Source organism: Gamsiella multidivaricata (assembly GCF_025024155.1).
Source record: "Gamsiella multidivaricata strain RSA 2152 chromosome Unknown BC939scaffold_18, whole genome shotgun sequence".
In the NCBI taxonomy this organism is placed as follows: domain Eukaryota; kingdom Fungi; phylum Mortierellomycota; class Mortierellomycetes; order Mortierellales; family Mortierellaceae; genus Gamsiella; species Gamsiella multidivaricata.
Window position 1 is genome coordinate 387,831 of NW_026251726.1, and position 20,972 is coordinate 408,802.

Below are 20,972 nucleotides of genomic sequence, written 5' to 3' on the forward strand. Positions count from 1 at the left end.
CCCATGGTTGTTCCGTGCCTCGGACAAGAAGTTCGTCTCCTACGATGATCCCCAGTCGCTCACAGTCAAGGTCAACTATGTTAAGCAGCAATCTCTCCGTGGTGTGATGCTGTGGGACATTTCCTATGACTACAACTCGGAATTGCTCGACACGCTCAACCTGGTTCACTGCACAAGCAACTGTCCTGCGACTACCACAACTGCCACGCCCACCACGACTAGCACATCCACCACGACTACCACGTCCACCAAGACCACGACTACTGCTACTACCACCACCACTGTGACCAAGACCACGACTGCGACTCCAACGCCCACCGGCAACCCCGGCACTGGCATCTGCGCTGGTGTCGCTGTCTGGAGCAGCGCCACTGCCTATGCTGCCCCCGGAACCAAGGTTACCTATAACGGACACCTCTGGACCAACCAGTGGTGGACCCAGGGTGAGGCTCCCAACGGTTCTGCCTGGGGCGTCTGGAAGGACGGCGGTGCCTGCTAAATCCTATCATGACCCACAAAACAATAGTGCCGGCTCACTGTTCTAACGAATTTAAGCAAGTAGGACTATCTATCCTTGTCTAGTGGTATAGAATGATAATTAGCGACGAATATCTAATAAACGCAGCATATCGCTGGGCGAATGTTCTGCATATTCACCACCTCAAAAATTGAAGAAGTACGCCACCAATTTTTTTCAGGCCGCTGATTGGCTGTGTAGATAGCAGGTTGCGGATCTGCGTTTATGCGCTTCTAGGGCTCCTCTGCGATATGTCTTTTCTTCAAGTCTGTCGATACAGCCGTCCTTGGTCCTTTGGTCGCTATATCCGTTCTTTCCACCTTATTTCTCGCTCCATCCATCCCTCTTCATCAACGAAGTAAAGCCATATGGTGATCTTATTCTGGACTCGCTTACCGTCTCGTCCGCTGCTCTCTTCTCATTCAAAACTCATTCCCCTCATTCCTTGTTCCTCATTCAACTGCAGTCTTGTTAACAAGTCTAGCACTACCACTGTTGCTGATACACCAGCAACGTTCGCACCGCTCTTCACAAAGATGGCCCCCCAGAGAAACAGCTCCAATGAAGAAGTCGGCGACGCTACCCTGCATGAGGACTTCAGAAAGCGTATCTGGAGCCATGCTGCAGACGACGAGGGGCCACGTTTAAAGGCGGCCAAGCACGTCACCAACACGACTTCGCATACGGATCGGTTCGACGACAACATTAAGATCAAGGACGAAGACACAGGTCCATTCGTCACTAAAAACGCCCTCATGTGGTTCAGAAACGACCTGCGACTCCAGGACAACAGAGCTCTGTACGGGGCGTCCATGCGATCCAAGGTTGGCGCCAGGTGTCTCATTGCGCTGTATATCATTTCAGAGGAAGAATGGGAAGAACATGACGAGGCAGCCGTCAAGATCGACTTTTGGATGAGAAACCTGGCCAGCCTGAAGACTTCTCTGGACAAGTTGGCGATCCCGTTAGTCGTCAAGACTGCGAAACACAAGACAGATGTTGTGGGAGTGGTTGAATCCGTCGTACGTGAGATGGATATCAGTCATGTATTCTGGAATGCGGAGCTGATGATTGACGAGAGGCGAAGAGATGCCGCGGTCAGGAAGAGGCTGTTGAAAATCTCCAATGTTCGCGTTGAGGAGTGCGACGACCAGTGTGTTGTTAACCCACTGGAGGTTCGAACCAAAGTAGGTGACACAAGTCATTTGCAATAGGCTTTTGCGAGAACTCAAATGGCATTTACGTTTTACTAATTTATGGGTATAGACTGGAAACCCATATGCGGTCTTCACGCCGTTCTACAACACATGGTGCAAACTTGTCGAGACCGAACCCCACTACTTGGAGCTGTCCGAAGCGCCGGATGAGAACCCACCTGAGGCGAGAGAACTCTATGTAAATTACTTTAAGGCTGACGTACCGTCTTCTCATCCACATGATCTGGACATCGACGAAGTCAACCGTCTTTACCCTGCTGGAGAAGAGGAGGCACACAACAGGGTACATGCATTCATCAAGACTAAGGGGAAGGTCTATCACGAGGGCCGCAATACTCCATTCCAAGAAGGCACAAGTGTCATGAGCCCTTATATCAGCTCCGGTATCATTTCAGTGCGCCAGTGCATTGTCCTTGCTCGGGTAGCCAACAATAACAAAATCACAACTGGAAACGAGGGATTAAAATTCTGGATCAAGGAACTGGGTTGGAGAGTATGATATGTCCTTATAGGTTTGATTATCCTCTGTGAGGCTACCCCTGATGCCGTACTGACACAGACAACGTATTATTGCCTTTTTCATTCCACTAGGAGTTTTATAGGAACATTCTCGTGTGTTTCCCTCGTGTATGCATGAACAGAGCCTTCCAGTTAAAGACCGAGAAAGTTCAATGGGATGAGAACGAGGAAAATTTTCAGCGGTGGTGTGACGGTAAGACCGGGTTCCCGATTGTCGATGCAGGCATGCGACAGCTAAACTCGATCGGATTTATGCATAATCGTCTGCGGATGATCACAGCCTGCTTCCTTGTCAAGGATTTGCTCATCGACTGGCACAAGGGCGAGCGATACTTTATGCAGCGACTCATCGACGGCGACCTGGCGTCCAATAACGGGGGTTGGCAGTGGGTAATGTGAACAACAGCAGTCTGGATGATTGCGTTCTACGATATTTTACGGACTAAATGGCTAACAATATGTCGCTTTTTATTTTGTTCGTTTGTCGCGTAAGAGCGCCTCAACTGGAACGGATGCTCAGCCATACTTCCGTGTCTTCAACCCGCTTTTGCAATCACAGAGATTTGATCCAAAGGGCGAATACATTCGCAAGTGGATACCAGAACTGAGAGGGTTGAACGACAAACAGATCCACGAACCTTATCATGCCCTTCCATCCAAGGAGTTCTTGAAACTTGGGTAAGCTAGCCAACTCGGCCCTCAATCGCTTCTACGATACAGTATCGCGTCCATTAACTCTTACCTGGATCATTCTTTTGTCGTTATGGCTCTTCATAGATATCCCACACCGATTGTGGATCATGCGGCAGCAAAGAAGAAATACGTTGACGAGTTCAAGCGCGTCCTCGCACTCGATCAATCCAACGTAGCCTCGTTATGATCATTCAGTGCCACTTTGATTTCGTCCGCACATGCATCATGATTTAAGCAATACTTTATTTATAGAATAAACCTCGCCCAGGTCATCATCATGTCGCTGTTCATTATTTACATCAAATACGATAATGTCCCGTTCTCTAGCACCATATCCTGGTACTCCAAGCAGGCCACATCTTGGCTACTGAGATCTTGTTCCGACGCTTGGCTCGGTTTCTGTTTCTTCGCTTCCATATCCCTTCGTTGCCCCACTTCTAGGCCATCAATTTCATCGTCACTGCTCTCAATAATAATCACTTCCCGATCGCCATCGTCGCTTCTGCCAACCAATGTCGTCGTCGCAGACCGTTTGGGCGAAGTCGTCGTTGAGAAATGTTGCCTCGGCTCTCGTTGTAGGCCATGGCGTGGGTCTGTCTGCGCGCGGGACAGTTGGACGGTCGGTCGGAGCGGCGGTGACCATGCCAGTTGTGCGAAGATGTTCCCAATAGTTGGTGCTGTATTTTTGAATGAGTGCGGTAGTGAAGGCGAAGATGACCGTTTAAGAGGTTGTGGTATAACTGAGTAATAGCGCGTCGTCGTAGGGCTTTCTCCGAGGATGATTCCGCAGTCGGAACGCTTAGGTGGTGTCCTAGGGATGCATGATAGTGTTGATATCGGTTCAAATGAAGGTGGGCCAAAGGAAGGCGCCGGTAGGGAGCAGCTGCTGGAGATGATGGATATGCACTCGACGATAGGTGCTTCGCTGGCCCTGGCTGGAGGTCGAGATACTGGTGATGAGCCATATAGTCCTGTTGCACCTGTAGCAGTTTCCGATCGAGTAGCCACTCGCTTGGGCTCTGGGATTGAAGCAGTGGGTATAGAGCAAGGTAGGTTGACGATTGATGATGCAGATGAGATGAGGTTGGTCGTATCTCCAGAGGTATGGCCCGTATAGGTCGCACAGTTAGAGATAGAATCTGGACTAGAACTGAGATATCTATTTGTTGACAAGGAATGGGAGGGAGATAAATCCTGGTACTGCTGCTCTTCCTTCTCGAACCCCAGGATTGATGGGTTCAGCTCCAAAGTGCTCTGATCGAACCATCCCTTCGTGTGTCTTATCTGATCGTTGATTTCGTTCCCATCCTCCGCGTGTTCACCGCCAGCGATAGGTTTCGCGTTTCCCGCACTTTGTCCATGATTCACATTGCTTTGCAGCGTGCTGCTCTGTCGATCCGTGTCCTCATCTCCGATCCACTCCTCCTGGGTTGTACTCTTCCCCCTCTCATGCTCTAGCCACCACTTCCGCTTCCGTTCAATGACCTCCAGATCCAATGATAGCGGTCCATCCTCCAATATCGACTCTTCCTCTGCGACTCCATCTTCCTCAAGACTTGCCGTGTTGCGCAGCTGTCGCTTCAATTTCTCCATTTTTTTTCTTAGATGATTCGAGCGCGGTGACAAGATCAGGCTGGGTTCTTTTGTAGAGATAGCCTTGGTACAACGGTTCGTCAGATGGACATTGCCGGCATCCAATGCAGTGACACCCCTGTTGCCCGATGAGTTGAGTGGGTTGATTCCGAGCACGGTATCACTCATATCCAGGACATGGAATTCCTTTGCATGATGAAAACTCTGAAAGTCAGTTGTGATTCCATCGGCGAGACAAGGACATCGTTCCTCATATTCTTCCACTTCTAAGAAAAAAGTCTTTTCAGGTATGCTTTTGACCAGTAATCCGATGATATCGCGATTAGACCTGTACAGTGTTCCGAACGTGGGATCACGGTGGAGTACGCAAGGAAACAACGCGCGAGGAGATACCAATCTGATGAGCTGCCGTAGTTCCGAAAGCGACGCGTGGCACGCGTAGTTGATATACTGTTGTCACATCCCAAAAAAAAATAATGGTTAGAGCTCGCGCATGAATAATAAAAGCAGTGACATACTTTCAGGAAGCTATCTCCTAAAGACCTTACATAGCAAAGGTCGTCCTTCTTCCCGATGCTCGGTGGTAAATTCTCATTGAACTTGAACAAATGACCCCTTCCGACCACTGAACTCTGCACAAAGGTTCCCTCCGTACCTCTCGCTTTGCGCACCATTTCCGAAAACCACGGCACATTTGGTTGAATCCTGATCAACTCTCTTGCGGAAGAATGTTCTCCACCCGCACCACCGTACCCGCATGTCGGCCTCAATCGACAGGAATGAAACCTAGCCGATATCCCATCGAGCGTCAAATGTGGTAAGATCTTTGGATCAATCAGGTCGTCAATTGCCTCGTAGAGTTCGTACAGATATGGCGATACATGGACCTTTGTGTGGTAGGCCTTCGAAAGCGCGATCCATATGTCTTCGTAACCGAATGTCCAGGCATCGATGTAATAGTGCGCGAGACGCGGTCTGCGGTTAATAAATGTTATCAGGTCTGAAATCGCGAGATCCTATTTATAAGGGAATCGGGAGTGCGTTCACAGAAATGGTTAAAGCAAGCCTTTTTTTAAAGAGTGCAAACTTTGATGCCCATAATCCCGTCATTTTTGAAGTTACAACGTACTCGGCTTGGGAACTCCTGAAAGGCTTGGTGGCAGCATGTGGTGTCAAGATAAAGTCTGTCAATCCGCTGAGCTGAAGACGAGAAAATTGGCATAGTACTCAGTCCTTGCAGGTTCAATACCTCGTTCCTAGCATCCCCTGTGTACAGAATGCAGGACCTGTCATCTTGCAACAGGAACATGACGGCGCCTGGGCAATGATGCGCTGGAATAAGGCATAGTCGCGCCTGCCGCCCATTGCCGAGGTCGATGTAGTGTGGGAAGTCAACTGCAAGTGGCCTCTAATCGCATTAAAGAAAATCGCACAAGTCAATTTCCTTTCAACTGAACAACTACGATCGCCTTGACAAATACGAATTTCAATTGCTTCGTTCTCTCTCGCATATTAGCATCAAATGCGTACCAAAAAGGGTGCCAGGTGGGCGTATTTCCTTTGCATAACGCGGTCCTGCCCTGACTCGAACGCTATCTGTTTTGATCTTGTTGCGAGCAGCGGCAGCCACTGGGCAGTGATTTGCGAACAATATATTGTTGTATTCCATGCCTTGGCTGCCAATCCTGATAGGTGGTCACTATGAACGTGCGATAGCAGGTAGACATTGACGCCGGGGCGCTCTTTAAAGTTGTCGATGGCGACGGTGGGGAACTCTCGGATGAGACCATCAAACGTTGACATGGAGATGAGAGTTCTGCATGGGATGAAAAGTATGAGAATCAGGTTTGAGGTTCAGGTGTTGTGAGGAAAGGCTGTCACCGGGGGCTGTGCGGACATTTTTAGTGCCACCAATTTTTGCACGTTCCTAAATTTTTTATTATCATATACAAGGTCAAAGCAACAAAAGAATAAGGCTCAAGACAATGCTCGCGAAGAGAGAAGGGGCTCTATGCTGGGCCCTGGCGCGAATGATGAGATTGTTGCTGTGGTGGGAGTGGATGGTGTAAAAGGTTACTCATGGACATCGCTTTCGGGGCAGAACTGGTCTGCGGACCTGATGGTGGTGGCAGGACTCTCGAGGGAGATGAGTGCACAGAGGGAGCATATGCGTTGCCGCCCCCTGATGACCCACTCGATGATCCCACACGATGATGATGCTGTGAAGACGATGGCTCGTGGTGCTGGTAATGAAGGTGAGGCGAGGGATGCTGCGGCTGTTGTGATGGCGGCACAGGGTATCCTCGCGATGGGTGCGATGCATATGTCTGCGGTGGCGACGGGGGGTGGCGTTGCTGATACATGGATTCCCGTGCTCCTTGATGATATGAGGAGGGAGCAGAACCAGGATGGTGTCCCATTGGAGTTGGTCCCGTAGACATCGATGAGGGTAGCCTTTGATCAGTTGCTCTTTTCTTTTTTGTAGCCTCGCTGGAAAGCATGGAAGAATACATAGCCGGATTCCCTGTGTTTGTTGACGGATTAGAGGATGGATTGGACGCATAATCGGGTACGCTATTATTTTTCCGATAGTTCGCAGGGTCATCGTATGTTGGTTCCGTAATATGGATAGTGTCATGGCCAGATTCAGATGCATGGGGTTGAATGACTCCTATTGTATGTTAGTATAGTGTTAGCTACTAGTTGCACACATCAAAAGAGGCCCACAGCCAAGAACAAGCGTATTGTATGCAGTACCTTCTTCAGGATTCTTTCTTTTCTTACTCGCCGCTGATTTTCCGCTGCCTGCCATCGGGCCTCCCATATATAGGGCATGCTGCGTACGTGGCTGCTGGGACGCAGGGTGCACGATTTCAGAGAGATGAGCTGAACGGCTTACGATCGAAGGCGATATGGATGGACTCATTCGTTGAGTGCCCTCTCTTGGAGCGTCTGCGCTTTGTGACGTAGTTAATAATGACGATGGTGGTAGTGCTGCTGCTGATAGTGCTGGGGACGTTGTAGAGGGCGCAGGAGTCACCGGAGCTGCAGAGGATGGTTGCTTGTCGGTACTAGAGGTGCTACTAGAGGACTGCGCTCCTGCACTGCGGACTGTTGAAGGGACGTTACCTGACTTGGGGCCTATATTTCCCGAAAAGACCGGCCTGGGCTTTCCTATTGGCACCGTTGTACTGTTTGACTCGACCTCTCGCTTTTCCTGCTTTTGAACCTTCTCCTTCAATTGACTGTACTGCCGGGAAATCTCATACGATGTCATCCATCCTGACGGGAATGATAGTAATAACTATAGGCAAGAAGATAGAAGACGTAAAATTGTAAATATTGTCAACTAATGCCTGTAATACGACGTCCTCACGAAAATTGCAGTACAAACATACCGTTTGATAGGCGTCTTTCCGAGTCTTGGAATCCGAGGGTGGTGCAGGTTGGTTTTCATCGATTGCACGGAATTCTTGCCTTGCAGCTAGGATCTCCATGAACTTCTCCATTGTCTCCCACAGCAGCAAGCGAAGGTCCTGACTCCAAGGGAATTTTCTTTGAGGTTTGCCTACCAGAGATACCACAAGATATTATTAGCAGACGATCCGACAAGATCAGCCTATCGTTAAGCCTGGACCGGCTATTTAGAGTTCCAGTAGTACCTTCTTCGCCGCTCATATTCACATCTCCATCGCCGTCTTTCTCAGGCTGATCGGCCAATCCTGAGGCTTTCCAAACCATGTTGGCGCGAGTCGTGAACTGTTCGATAAGACGTGACTTCTGAGCCTCCAAATCAGCAATCCACCCAGGCAATACATTCTTGTAGATAAGTTTCTGTTGGCAAAAACATAGATAGCATTGTTAACATAGGTTCCGGAACATCGTACGCCAACCTTGCAGTATTTCATGACGCCTAATACCTTTAGCGTAAACTTATTATAGGGCAAAACTGCCTGTAAGTGGACGAAGAAGCTGTCCTCCAGCACATATCCTGAAGAGCGCGTCGCAAGCGCAATCCTTGCACACTCAAACAGTGGAGCCTTAATGTGGGGTGGAAAGCGTGCCTTCACTTCCCATGTTTCTAAAGAAAAAAGCAAGCAGAATATTAGCAGGCACCATATTAAATAGCTGATATTAGAGCAGAGAGCTTTGCGGAGCAAATTGTTCCTTACCTTTCCTGGCCAAATCAGCCACAATGTCGTACGCCACTTGCACTTCTTCGTTTAAAGGCTCTAGAGTCCTGTGTCCTTTTGATTTGGAGCCTGCCTCACTTGCTACTGTGTTTAACTTCGCTGATCCTTTGGCAGACTCATTGACGGCAGATGCAGTCTCTAGTGAGGGCGGTGTAGATGATGACACCAATGCCTCAGCATTCTCAGAGGGTGCTCCTGTAGCCGTGGAATCCTGCTCCACTGTGGCACTCGCCTTTGGTTTCGATTTCGATCTAGACGGTGACGATGCACGGACAGGCTCAGGTGGCGGAGTCGAGTTATCGGCATTATCATCCATTGGTTGCGGTGATTCTATTCGTACGATAGGCGTGCTTACTGCCGGTGTCGATGAAGTTGCAGAGGATTTGGAAGGCTTCGACTTTGCTTTCTTGCTTGGTCCTGCCTTGGATTCCTTGTCAGAATCCTTGGCCTCTACCCCGTCCTTGTTAAGTTCCTTTCCTGCAGCCTTCGATTTCGAAGGAGCGTTCTTTTTCTTTGGAGTTGCGGTTGCGCTGTTTGTTCCACCTTCGGCTCCTGCTGCTGCTGCTGACCCCTCGTTTGATGGAATTGTAGAGTTTGCAAGCCCAGATATTACTGAATTTTTGGTCGGTTTTGGTTTGTCATCCATCTCACTCATCTCAGACATAGAATCGTTGGCATTTTCCATGACTGCCAGACTGGATCCTTTACTTGATTTCGTGGCACCCTTCCCTGTATTTAGAGGCGAAGATGCTGCAGCCTGTTTCCTCTTTGCTGGTTTTCTCGATCGTGGCCCTGCGTCCGATGAATCACTAGAACCATATCAATGCAGCGCGTGTTAAAGCATGAGCAGTGATTGCGCGAATGATGTGGGCGCCTCTACGAAATACATTCACTTACGGATCTTCATTTGTTATCTCGACAGGTCCTCTATACGCAAAGAAGCCATCGATCTTGGGCCGTACCATGCCAATGGACTCGAGCATCATCTCGCTATCGTCGATGAATTCGTCCTCAATATCGTAGTGCTCCGTGTCCCATCGACTTGGTCGTTTATATACTTGTCCCTGAAGGTGATCCAGTAAAAGAGTGATGCAATTCAGACCAACCGTCAAACAATGATCATGATATCCAGCGCACTGACATTCCCATATCAATCGAAACATATCAACTACACGCGATACGTGCCACGCGCTGAAATAGCATCGGCTACCGACACTCCCATAATAATTCATTTCATACTTGAGCAGAAATAAATGAAAGCCTGCCGGCGCAATACAAACATACAAAGCGACAGAGATGAAAGTCATCAAAGAATAGCTCGAATTAAAGAACGGGTAATCATACCTTGCCATCGTCGTCCTCATCTTCGTCTTCATCTTCACCTTCATTTCCCTCCTCGAGTCCGGCGTATTTCTCGGTTAATGCCTCCAGGAAATCCTTGGGCTCTCGTTTACCAGACTCTGGATCATCTTCCTCCTCGTCGTCTTCGTCGGGGTCCTCGTCATCGTCCTCGTCCTCTGCCTCCGTACCATCCTCGTTCTCTTCGTCATGTTCTTCTTCATCTTCCTCGTCATCATCCTCTGCCTCGCTGTCTCCCTCTCCAAGCGCTTCTTCGCCTTCTGGGGGGTCAATATCCATAGCAGTCGTGGAAGATTGACTAACGTCTTTGATACTCGCCCCTGCCCCTGTCCCGGTGACCTTTGAATTTTTTAGGGGTGACGATGTTGGCAGTGAGGCTGTGGTGGAAGAGGATCCTGTTACGTTGGGTGTTACTCCTGTAGACGCTGACGAAGTTGCAGTGGCACCACTCTTGGACAAAGGCGATGTCTGTAACTGAGCTGCACGCTGACGCTTCTGTTCTAAGCGGATCAGGTCCGCGTATGAGATGATGGCGTTTGGGTTCTCCTGAAGCGAGTAAAAGATGCGGACGGTCCCGCTGCCAGAAGCGGAATTGGCATCCTTTTTGGTCTTTGATGAGGATGAGTTCAAAGAAGCTGAGACAGCGCCACTGAGGGGGGTGTTGACGGTAGAGGACGATGAAAGTATGGATCCACCCATGACATTTGCCATGAGGTCCGGGGATGTATTAGGGAAGGGCATCTGCTGTCCTGCAACCGCTTATGAAAGCGCCAGCGTGCGTGTTCCACCGACCCGATACACACGTATCGCTGAGAGCACTGCTGCCGACAAGAAAAGAAAAGGAAAAAGAAAAAAAAAAAAAAAAAGACAAAGATTGGGCTGAATTAGCAATAAGAATGCGGATGCGGAGTGGTGGTGAAAGAAGGGTGGGCGGAATGAAGTGTGTTGTGTGGAGAGGGAGGAGTACCGCGTCGATGCTGTTGAAGCAAAGAAAAAAAAAAGGTGGCAGAGTGGAGGAGCGACGACGACAGCGATTGGATATGAAATATAGACATCGAAACGAAAAGCGGAATGTTTGCGCTACAACTACAGAACAGGTTTTTCTGCGATAACGGAGAATGCTCCTACAGCTGAACACTTTTCTTTATGGGAAAAACTAGTGTATCGATCAGTCAACTAGGTACCATCATGCATATGTGTCGAGTACAAAGCGCCTGTCATATTTAAACTGGGGTGCTTGTCTTTATTTCATTTATACTAGCGCTAACACAGCGAAAATACTGTTTAAAACAGGCGATGTCACATGCCTAGACACGAACAATGATCGTCCTTTGGAACACTTTGTTATTACCCTTGAATCAACAAAAGCGAAATAATGTCAAACACGAGAGTGATGGTCATGGCAGTGCGAGCCAGAAGGACCATGTTCAGCAGGTGAATGTAGATTTGTTCTTCCCCTTGGATAGTTGGTAGCCGCAGAGAATGTCATAACGATAATTGACAGCGGTTGTTCAACTGGGGTGAAAGTATGCGCGAAGGGAATAGGTTGATTAAAGCGTGGAAGATAAAACCATGTTGTATGTGGAGCTCGCATCGCGCGGCAGCAAGCATCTTTATTGTTCAAGTGTGCAGAAAGAACAGGTACGATCCGAAGGACGAACCAACATTTTAGGACAATGGGCGCGAAAACTACGTCACCGAAGTGACGAACCGTACGTCCCTCCTAGATCTAAACTAAGACTATGTGTTTGCAAACAAGAAGGAAACTGAGCGCTTTCCGCTTTACGCTCTGCTATCCCATATCTCAACAATGGCCGATCCTCTAACTATGTTTATCGTTATCCGGAAGGATTTAATCAAGGTACCAGTGCTTGTATTTACCGAACAATACTGCATACTAGGCGATTATCACAGGGTTACTGATGTGCATCCCTATCCACATATTTCGCAGACCCTTGGATGGTCAACTGGCAGGTAACTGAGAGCTGTTTCCGTGAAGTACTGGAAACATCAAACCTAAGCAAAGACATCTTACGCTTTTCTTCGCATTTTCCATCGCGTAACCGACTGCAGTGTAATTGCTCAAGCATGCCATGCATCCACGGCCGTCTTGCACAATACCCAGGATTTGAAAGATACGCGCGAATATCTAGCCGACTTGCACAATATGCACAAAGTCGTCCTTGAGGTACGTTATATCTTTTACTATACATCACTATACAAAGCTTCCGCGACGAGGACGTTTTATTTTTTAACGTACCATACTCGGACCAAACACCGACCTCAATCAGGTCAAGAATCTGCCACAACTAGAATCCTTAGCAGCAAGTCTTTCAAGTCTGGATGTACCACATGTCACTTGGAGAGAGCAGCCGGAGGATATTGTGACATGCCTTTCCACTTCACCTATCCGCAGGAGCCCAGAGGTTAAGGAAGCCTTCAAAAAGTGTTCTCTATTCCGATAAGAGTTTTTCTTGGATATACACGAATAGAACATACCACCATTATCACAGAAATTAGATCAAGTGCATTTGCCTATCCATTTTATCGACAAAATTGCATGCGGACAAAAATATGACACATTCATGTGCAGTATGGAGTGGTACTTTTATGATACAAGAGTAAAGGTGATATTATACAAACGAGTGAAGCGCTAACTGAAATACGAGCATCTCAGACGATGCAGAACGACTCAGTCTGTAGGTGTTTCTGAAGGAGCGTTACCAGTAATGGAATTGCACATAGTTATTAAATCCTATTATAAAAGGTGTTGCTAGCTTTAGTAGAATGAATACAAGACGTGCTCATAGAGAGCTGGTGCCACTAAGCAATTGTCCGTACCTGAAGATCTTCCATCAAAGATTGTTCGCTAAGGCTGATGGCGGGGTTCTCCGGAGCTTTCACAGCATCCATCTCACGATCCAGGCTACAGTGGGCGAGTGCAAAATTAGACATGAACTCCAATAGACGATTCGGACTGCCACATAATTGCATGGACGTACTCTTGGAACTCTTGGACGAATTCGTCGCATTCTTTTTCAAGCCTGCCGATTTCTCTTTTGAAGATGCTTTCAGCCTGTAAGAGCTCCTGAATTGCTTGATCGAGTGTCAGATGCTTGTCAACGTCCTGTAAACGCATCCATATTAGCTTTACGATGCATTCTTACGCACATAAGCGTCCTGTAGTCGGCCGAAGTGCAAATCCACGTACCTCAATATCCATAGCATCGGTATCCGTAGCACCGAGGTCGATATCGCTACTTTGGGCTGCTGTGGATGACGCATTGGCCTCCGTATCTGACCGTGCCTGTTGATCCAGATTGTACGGGTTACGCCTGACTTCAATGTCGATATTTCTCCGGACTTTGCTTCTGGCTTGATGGCGAGCATTCAGGTATGCACGGTAAAGATCATTGACCTCTGGGTGCGATCGATATGAAGACGGAAAGAACGTTTTGAACTGCTGTAGCGTAACGCTGTCGTGAAGCTCGTTCCCGACCAGGAACTTAGAGAGGAGATCCTTCTCCTTCATCTTTCCTGCTTCGCTGGTGAACGCTGTTTGGATTCTGGTGAAAGTTGATGCGGCTGAAGCTATAGCAAATCCAATGAATGTCCTGATCTGGTGTGCTTCCTGGTAGGAATGGTGTGAGGGCGTCGTTTCAGGGTTCAGGGTAAGAGCCAATGGGGTGGCTTAATGAAGCCCTTGCTTTATTTTTCAGTCGCGCCTGTGCCAAACCTTCATGCTAACACCGCCTGGCCTCCTTCTTCACCCAAAACATCCGGACATGATCACCTCAGGTTTTACAAACACCCATAGGCTGTTCCTGCAGGCAGCGATCTCTCGGCGATTGATGACACAGGCGGCTGCACTGAATGTATACTCACAAATCTGCAATGTGACGGAAGGCAGGTGCACTCGATCCAGCCTTTTGGTGGCAACAAGGTCTATTACAACTCGAGGACGGACTTGACCACACACACTAACCGTTGTCATTATATCACCCAATTCCAACGGAACATGCGTTTGACAATAGAACAATTCGATCAGGACCAGTTCCAAGACTTTATTACGCAATTGAACGAAGGGCTCAACAATGTGGAACTGGAGTTCAGACAAGCACAGGACGAGATATCAGGCGAAGCAGTTGTGGCACTTGTATGAATATACCTTGTCTCAACGGTCATCGATGGAAACGGCTAGCTATGGCTCCAGCAGGCGCGACAACGAACCTTTGCGTCCGTCAACTGACGCAGGATCCACGATTTCTTTATCACTGGATTTAGACAAATACAAATGGACAAAAAATCGCACAGGTCGCAACAGGATACAGCCCCACGGAACTGGAGTACTTTAAGCATCTGGTACGTTCAGGATAGCCTACTGATATGCGTCTTTGTATACAGTTACTTGCGCGATGCTAATATCTTTCGCTTTTGATTGACGAATGTTCTCTGACGATAGCTGGACGCAATCATCATGGCAGACGATGAGGCGTTTTGTATCAGCTCGACAGCAGCATTGCATGAAGCAGGAAAACTGAAAAACAAGGAAAATAAGGCATTGGCTATCCCAAAGCGTGAAGCTGAAAATCTGCTGGACAGATTCGTGGCCGACAAATGGTTTATCCGATCAGCGTACGTCGTTCTGTCGTGACTAAGACCTTTTATTATTTGCTCCGCAACATAATTGGCGCCGGAGAGGAACTTAAGACCTTTATGGCCATTTTTGTATATTCTAGAGCTGGAGCATACTCACTTTCGATGCGCTCGTTGCTTGAGTTGCAGACATACCTCAAGGAGACATATGGCGATCAAGTCCAGGAGTGTACGCTTTGCATGGAGATCATTACCAAAGGACAGCGCTGCGAGGTCGCTGCGTGTTCGTCTAGGCTGCATCACCATTGCGCTTCACAGTACTTCAAGAACATGAGTAACCCCGTATGTCCAACATGTCATAGTGCATGGCCAGGCAGGGTTCTAATCGGACTTCCAGACAAGACCTCAGCACCTTCGATGATCCGGAGGCGTAGAAGAGAGAATGACGTTGCGGGTGATAGAGAGGGAGAGGATGGCAATGCGAGGGGTGAAGCCGAGGATGACGACGAGGATGAAGACGCGCGTTAGTTTGACCCACACGAATAAACTTCAAAAGAGAAGCTGAACTGTGTCAAAAGCCTAAGATTTAGTTCGTGCGCCAATTGAACCCCGCTATTTTCGTCTTCGTAAGGCGATACATTAAATGATTCGCTCTTATACGACACGCCATCCCGACATGCCATTTGCTTCGATGATCTCGATGCGCGTGCAGACACTCGTCCGAATCAACGCTCGCGCCGCTTTGATAACAAACACTCGCGTTCTAGCTGGGACACTGGCAAGGACCTACAGCAACCGCACAGGACCATCATCCAATTCCACTGCCAAATCAACGGATAGCAAAGCCCTAGATCCTAATAAAATCAAAGGACCTGGAGGGCTGACCATGACCCAGATCGGAAGGCTGGTCCGGCAGAGTCACGCCAAGGACTTGGAACATCAAGCAAAAAAGCGAGACCAGCAGTCAACCTCGAAAGCACCCAAAAAATGAGCGTGTATCAAGGTCAATGACGCAAGGTTCAGATGAAGAAGCAGAAGACGCCGTTTCCTTTGCATGCCACCATTCTGCTATGCATTCCTCCCTATCTCTGCAGCTGAAATAACATTTGCGAATAAATAAATTATGGCAGCCATGTTCAACAGTATTTTTCGGTCGTTTACTATAAGTTATCGTGCGCATGTTAAATAAAAGGCTAGGTGGTCCCAAAGGCGCGAAAAACGTCTTCGTGCTTCGGACGTCTACTTTACTCAAGATCAGGCATGGTGGCTCGTTTTTTTATGATCGTCTGCCAACTCGCTTTATGTCTGGTAATCTGAATGACAAAAGGACCGCACAGACTTCCTCAGTGTCGTCTGCACAGTCAAGAAAGGCGAACCAACCGCAGTTTCAATCGTCGCATGAGATAGGCAGAGCGTAACGCCACTCCCATTGCTGCGTAGCAACCCATGTGGCAATATGTCAACAAAGAGAAAAGAAGGAAAACGTTGGGATAGGGTTATATGAAAGGAACATGGCATAACTACAAGGGATTGCCCTACCGAGTACTGCATGAACCATGCATCATTTCATATTGCATTTGTAACCATGCATCTCCCAAGCTGCTCATATAGTTGTATGGAGAGTTTCATCATATATAAAAACGACAAATCAAAGGATAGCATTAATCTCAATGGTACAAGAACGTAAAAAAAAAAAGCTGTTTCATCTCTATCCCGACTGATGACAAAGAGGAAAAAAATGGGTTTCAACAATTGGGATAAACAAGATGGCGCTGAGGATTTCAGAACTGAAAACTGATGTGCAGAAACAAAAAAGAAAGAAACCTGTGGTTGAGTGAAAGTACATGGCGTTCATACTGATAATGTTTCAAGGCCAGAAACAATTGCAATTTTGACCCGACCATGTGGTTAAGAATATATGAAGGATGGCCGAGCAGAATGGCACTTTTTGACCATGTGATGCGGATTAACTGGACGTTTTCTTGGCTCTAATCCAGAGATAGAGAGTCCAAATCCAAAGGTAGCTTGCAATAATGATGGTGATGGCGGTTAAACAAGTCGTCTACGGAGAAGATAAAAAAGAGAGTGGCTATGTGCTATATCCATCCTCAGCCTCAGGGCACCAATCAGCGACCGTCATCAATGCTACTGTGCTGGTCGAGCAAGTGTTACCCTTTTCCCAAGGACCAACAGAGATCTGCCGCACGCATACAAACACGTTATTCATGCATACGAACATACAGAGATATAAGCACACAACAATGAATATGCACTGCAGACTAATGGAATTGCAGGGCTATTGTGCCGAGAGAGAAGGACAGAACGAGAGAAATCAGAGAAAGAGCAATTGAGTGAGCAAGCAAGAGGATGGGCGGACACCCGATGAGTCTGGTTCATTTAACCAGCGCAACGAAAAGATAAGGTTCGGCGGTGTAAGAGCAAGAGCTGGATGGAATGGTGAGCAAATTATATATTAAGACATGGAAGAGTATGTGGATGCAACATGGCATCCCAGCCAACTTAACCCTTTTTAATAATAAGTGTATGAGCATTGCCCATGCTTTGGTCAGGGGCATGCCCGCATACGAGCACCCTTGGAAGGGGTGGAAGGGGGAGTGGGGATGGCTTTTTTATCTTTGATGCACTTTTCTTTTTGTCTTCTTCCTCCTCTTTCTTTCTTCTTTTTATTTTTCTTTTTGTCCATACCCTAACGGTCCCCTGCTTTACTACCCCTGTATCCCGTCCCTCCTGTCTGACCACTCCCTGTCCCTAAACCTTGCTTCCTAACGCCCAATCCCATTGGGTCATCATCCGTATCACATCTCCTTTCCTCTCTTCACACACAGACGTCCTCTCCCACTATTATCCCTTCCCCTTCGACTTACCCAGCACAAGCAACAACGAAACACACCCATCGCAATGTCACGACGAATGTCAGAGGCCACCTCTGTCTGCTCTTTCGACAGCATCCCAACCTTGGCAGACGTCGAGGCTACGCTTGGAAGTGTCGATATGAACCAGCGATATGAACTCTACTCCGGCAGACTCATCTCCTTTGCCGAGGTCGGCCATCCTTGCGGACACCCCGTCTTCTGCTTGTAAGCAAACCCAACCAACCGTAAATCGATCCCAGGCACGCAAATCCAGATGTAACACACAGCAAAGACACTAAATCCGTCTAATACCATTACGAAAACTAGTCTAGGACTGGGCTGTATGCGATACTACTCCATTATCCTCGAGGATCTAGCCTTCAAGCACCAGCTCAGAATATACTGCATCGATCGGCCTGGCGTAGGCATGTCCCACACAACCGAGCCTGAGGTATAGTATTCCACACCCATCGAAAGACACAGGATCTTATTTTTTCCTCCGCAGCTCCTGTTTATTCATCTATCAATCCATCCATCTATTGACTGTCGGTCTCTGCAGGAATGGACGCCTCTCCGAATGGCTGAGATTGTCGAGGAGATGGCTAACGGATTCAACATCCAGCGCTTCTCCGTGATGGGCCACTCTTGTGGAGCCATTTACGCCATGGCCTGTGCCCTCCGCCTTAAACCTCGTATCGTCGGCACTGTCTGGTTGATGTCTCCTTGGGTCCATTTGACACTCGCAAAGCGCATGAAGTGGATCAAGCACGTCCCAACAACGTTACTCAAGTCCCAAAGTACAGCCAGTTTGTTATACAAGTCGCTCTCGGTCGCAGCCAAGGAGCCGCCCTCTACTTCGGACCCCAACATCCTGAACTATGACCGTGAAAAGTTGTGCAAGGCCATGTTGGAGGATAATATGGCTGAAAGTCTTGAGGGCGCCAATAACGATCTAATGGTCTGCCTGGAACTATATCATTCGTTTGGATTTAGCTACAAGGATGTAAAACTCCCAGTTCACGTCTTTTGGGGCACCAAGGTACGTACGACTGATATGAACACTCCATCTGTCTAATGCTGTCAACATTCTCTCTAACATAGTTGCCCCTTAATATATTACTTATCAACAGGACGCTGTGATTTCCAGGGAAGCTGTGGACTGGATGGAGCAGAAGCTGGAGCAATGCACTCTGAGCGTGATCGAAGGCGGCACGCATGGCCTTCTCTGGCGTGCAGATGTGGTATCCCAAATCTTCAAGGGCATCTCCTCATCATGGAAGCTGGCCGAATTTGAGCGATCTCTTTCGCAGCGGTGGTCTATTAAGCAGCTCGGCCTGAGTACCACTAGCAACAGACATCTTTCGTACAGAAGCAGCACTTATAGCGGCAACGGACAGATCCAGCAGGCGATTCAGACAAGCAATATCTATGAGAGCCTTCATCAGGCAACACTTCACCCACACCAGGTCTTGGAGGACTCTGAAGGTTTCTGAAGGATCATTATCAAACATACATCACAGCGACGTTTCCACATCATTCGTTCTCCTTTCCCCTGAGCATCCATTTGTACCATATACCCATATAAAATAGTAATAATAATGCCATCCGTTCAATACTGTGTTTTGACTGGAAAACATGCCAGTGGCATTGCGCAACATATTGCCGAGGCCTTTGCAATTGTCGTTCTGCTTTATTCTGGGTTTATTCGCAAGAGCAATGCCCTCGAACAATCTTCTACGGCGATTATTGCTTACGCACATTGTGCGACATTTACTATAAAAGCAGAGGCGAAGAGAAGAATTATTAATATCAATTTGTGTTTGTTCTCTCTAAAAGGTCATAGAGTAGGCACTGGTCCTGTTTAAGCAATAAAAGCTCGGCCACTTACGACCTTCCTGGACTTGAGACCATGCTTAAAGACAGTGAAGTAAGGAGTGGTACCATCCTCACGGTAGTTGAGGAGCAAGACAGCGCCCTCGGGATTCATGGACTCTCCGGTGTAGAACTACACAAGAAACGCGTAGCACAAGCACAAAAATACGAGTTTCAGTGATTCAGCAGGTACAATGGGGTGCTGAAGGGTCAACATCGACGGACGTAACCACGTCGTATGGCTCACATACCTCATAGTCCTTGAAGTTGGCGAGAATCTTCTTGAAGTCAGTAGCGACAGCGGACTCGAACTCCTTGCCAGCCTTCTCGTCGAGAGCCAACTTGGCCTTGATGGCCTTCATATAACCCTTCATGTAGACAGTATAGCCCTTCTTGTCGAAGCTGGTCTGCTGAAGACGGCCGGAATAAACGACATTGTTGACCATCGCCTCACCATCCTCAAGAGTCTCCTCGGCCTCCTCAGCGGAGGCGTTGGCACCAATATCGACATCAGCACCGGCTTTGACCTTGATCATGGCGCAGTCGATCTCGTAAGTGGAACCAACTTCCTTAGGATCAAAAGCATCGGAGAAGAGCTCGTCGCTAGAGGAAGAATAACAGAAAACAAGGAGTGTCAATTGGGTAGAAACGAGGTGGAGACAAGGAGAATGAGGCCAAGACTAAGAAAATTCTTACCCAGAGATAATGTCCTCGTAGATAATCCTAGAGAGAGGGACATGAAACGGGAATGGAAGAAATGTCAGAAGCACGTCTGGCAAGGAAGAATCTCACACGGTCCTTCAGTGTTCAATTCAAGAAAAAGGTGTCGGATTCGTCGAGTCGACTGAAGAGGAATCTGTAGCAGAGGTCGGAGATGTCTTGCTCTTGATGGGCTTTGATCGCGACAGGACTGTTACTTACATGGTGGTTGGTGGTGCTAGTGGGTGATGATGAGGGATGGGTGATGGAAAGAAGAAAAGCGTAGAGACAACGAAAAATGGGGGAAAAAAATTCTCTCGAAGCTTGCACTGTGAGTGCGCTGCTGTTCCCCCATGGGCCAAAAACAAATGGAACCCAAAGAAAAGCCACAGCGACGCATGGTTTGCTCCTACGGTCTTCCTTCACGTGGAGCATCCATTGGAGGCAACCGCCTTCTCGAATGGGGCGTCCTGTACCGGTTCAACTGAACCCAGTTGTACCCAAACGAACCGAATTAGATCCATATCCATCCTCTTACGATTCCCTAGATACCTTCATTGTTTTACCATGTTTTAGATATCAGCTTCATCCAACACCATGGTCGACGTACGATCCTGCAGAGGATTTCGCACCACCTAACCACTCATTAAAGTAGCCACCCTGCACAATTAAACGCGACCAAGAGACGCGTCAATGGAGCCCTCGAATGACGCGACAGGGCCAAGGCGATCCGCACAGCCCCACTTCCCAGGACCGTCTTTAAATAAATTTCTCACTCTTTCTCGACATGGCATGGTGCACGTCCTTGAACCCCACAAGCAGTCGCCACGAGTCACTTCCC

General features: G+C 48.1%; 9 protein-coding genes across 9 annotated transcripts; 5 read left to right on the top strand and 4 right to left on the bottom strand.

Annotated features, from left to right (window-relative positions):
• Positions 1 to 1,272: 1,272 nt before the first annotated feature.
• Positions 1,273 to 3,133, top strand: BC939DRAFT_394972 (putative deoxyribodipyrimidine photo-lyase Phr1; the record flags this gene model as incomplete). Its single annotated transcript, XM_051552195.1, has 5 exons — positions 1,273 to 1,704; positions 1,784 to 2,227; positions 2,326 to 2,643; positions 2,747 to 2,931; positions 3,031 to 3,133. The coding sequence occupies 5 exons, from the start codon at positions 1,273 to 1,275 to the stop codon at positions 3,131 to 3,133; spliced, it is 1,482 nt and encodes a 493-aa protein (XP_051414339.1).
• On the bottom strand, positions 3,033 to 5,951 carry BC939DRAFT_91154 (uncharacterized protein). Its single transcript, XM_051561990.1, has 3 exons — positions 5,669 to 5,951; positions 5,088 to 5,555; positions 3,033 to 4,989 (listed from the first exon to the last, which is right to left on the bottom strand). Exons 1-3 carry the CDS (start codon positions 5,846 to 5,848, stop codon positions 3,241 to 3,243), a joined length of 2,397 nt encoding a protein of 798 aa, XP_051414340.1. The 5' UTR covers positions 5,849 to 5,951; the 3' UTR covers positions 3,033 to 3,240.
• A 494-nt stretch (positions 5,952 to 6,445) lies between these two features.
• Positions 6,446 to 10,944, bottom strand: BC939DRAFT_445417 (uncharacterized protein). The gene is made up of 8 exons (XM_051554803.1): positions 10,077 to 10,944; positions 9,630 to 9,796; positions 8,712 to 9,541; positions 8,460 to 8,620; positions 8,202 to 8,373; positions 7,938 to 8,107; positions 7,297 to 7,843; positions 6,446 to 7,210 (listed from the first exon to the last, which is right to left on the bottom strand). Exons 1-8 carry the CDS (start codon positions 10,830 to 10,832, stop codon positions 6,549 to 6,551), a joined length of 3,465 nt encoding a protein of 1,154 aa, XP_051414341.1. The 5' UTR covers positions 10,833 to 10,944; the 3' UTR covers positions 6,446 to 6,548.
• A 957-nt stretch (positions 10,945 to 11,901) lies between these two features.
• Positions 11,902 to 12,556, top strand: BC939DRAFT_394940 (putative peptidyl-tRNA hydrolase PTRHD1-like protein; the record flags this gene model as incomplete). Its single annotated transcript, XM_051552190.1, has 4 exons — positions 11,902 to 11,952; positions 12,043 to 12,065; positions 12,165 to 12,279; positions 12,383 to 12,556. 4 exons carry the CDS (start codon positions 11,902 to 11,904, stop codon positions 12,554 to 12,556), a joined length of 363 nt encoding a protein of 120 aa, XP_051414342.1.
• Positions 12,557 to 12,764: 208 nt separating this feature from the next.
• Positions 12,765 to 13,623, bottom strand: BC939DRAFT_501336 (uncharacterized protein; the record flags this gene model as incomplete). Its single annotated transcript, XM_051560152.1, has 4 exons — positions 12,765 to 12,800; positions 12,933 to 13,017; positions 13,094 to 13,218; positions 13,303 to 13,623. The coding sequence occupies 4 exons, from the start codon at positions 13,621 to 13,623 to the stop codon at positions 12,765 to 12,767; spliced, it is 567 nt and encodes a 188-aa protein (XP_051414343.1).
• Positions 13,624 to 13,727: 104 nt separating this feature from the next.
• BC939DRAFT_91203 (DNA repair protein Nse1) lies at positions 13,728 to 15,249 on the top strand. The gene is made up of 5 exons (XM_051561991.1): positions 13,728 to 13,997; positions 14,126 to 14,247; positions 14,376 to 14,453; positions 14,554 to 14,726; positions 14,831 to 15,249. The coding sequence occupies exons 1-5, from the start codon at positions 13,832 to 13,834 to the stop codon at positions 15,213 to 15,215; spliced, it is 924 nt and encodes a 307-aa protein (XP_051414344.1). The 5' UTR covers positions 13,728 to 13,831; the 3' UTR covers positions 15,216 to 15,249.
• Positions 15,250 to 15,288: 39 nt separating this feature from the next.
• On the top strand, positions 15,289 to 15,829 carry BC939DRAFT_445428 (uncharacterized protein). The gene has a single exon (XM_051554804.1). It carries the CDS (start codon positions 15,331 to 15,333, stop codon positions 15,676 to 15,678), a length of 348 nt encoding a protein of 115 aa, XP_051414345.1. The 5' UTR covers positions 15,289 to 15,330; the 3' UTR covers positions 15,679 to 15,829.
• A 1,501-nt stretch (positions 15,830 to 17,330) lies between these two features.
• BC939DRAFT_445434 (Alpha/Beta hydrolase protein) lies at positions 17,331 to 19,184 on the top strand. The gene is made up of 4 exons (XM_051554805.1): positions 17,331 to 17,785; positions 17,888 to 18,011; positions 18,120 to 18,599; positions 18,691 to 19,184. Exons 1-4 carry the CDS (start codon positions 17,607 to 17,609, stop codon positions 19,051 to 19,053), a joined length of 1,146 nt encoding a protein of 381 aa, XP_051414346.1. The 5' UTR covers positions 17,331 to 17,606; the 3' UTR covers positions 19,054 to 19,184.
• Positions 19,185 to 19,421: 237 nt separating this feature from the next.
• On the bottom strand, positions 19,422 to 20,689 carry BC939DRAFT_501340 (translationally controlled tumor protein; the record flags this gene model as incomplete). The annotated part of the gene is made up of 4 exons (XM_051560153.1): positions 19,422 to 19,565; positions 19,684 to 20,035; positions 20,129 to 20,155; positions 20,670 to 20,689. The coding sequence occupies 4 exons, from the start codon at positions 20,687 to 20,689 to the stop codon at positions 19,422 to 19,424; spliced, it is 543 nt and encodes a 180-aa protein (XP_051414347.1).
• Between the last annotated feature and the right edge of the window lie 283 nt (positions 20,690 to 20,972).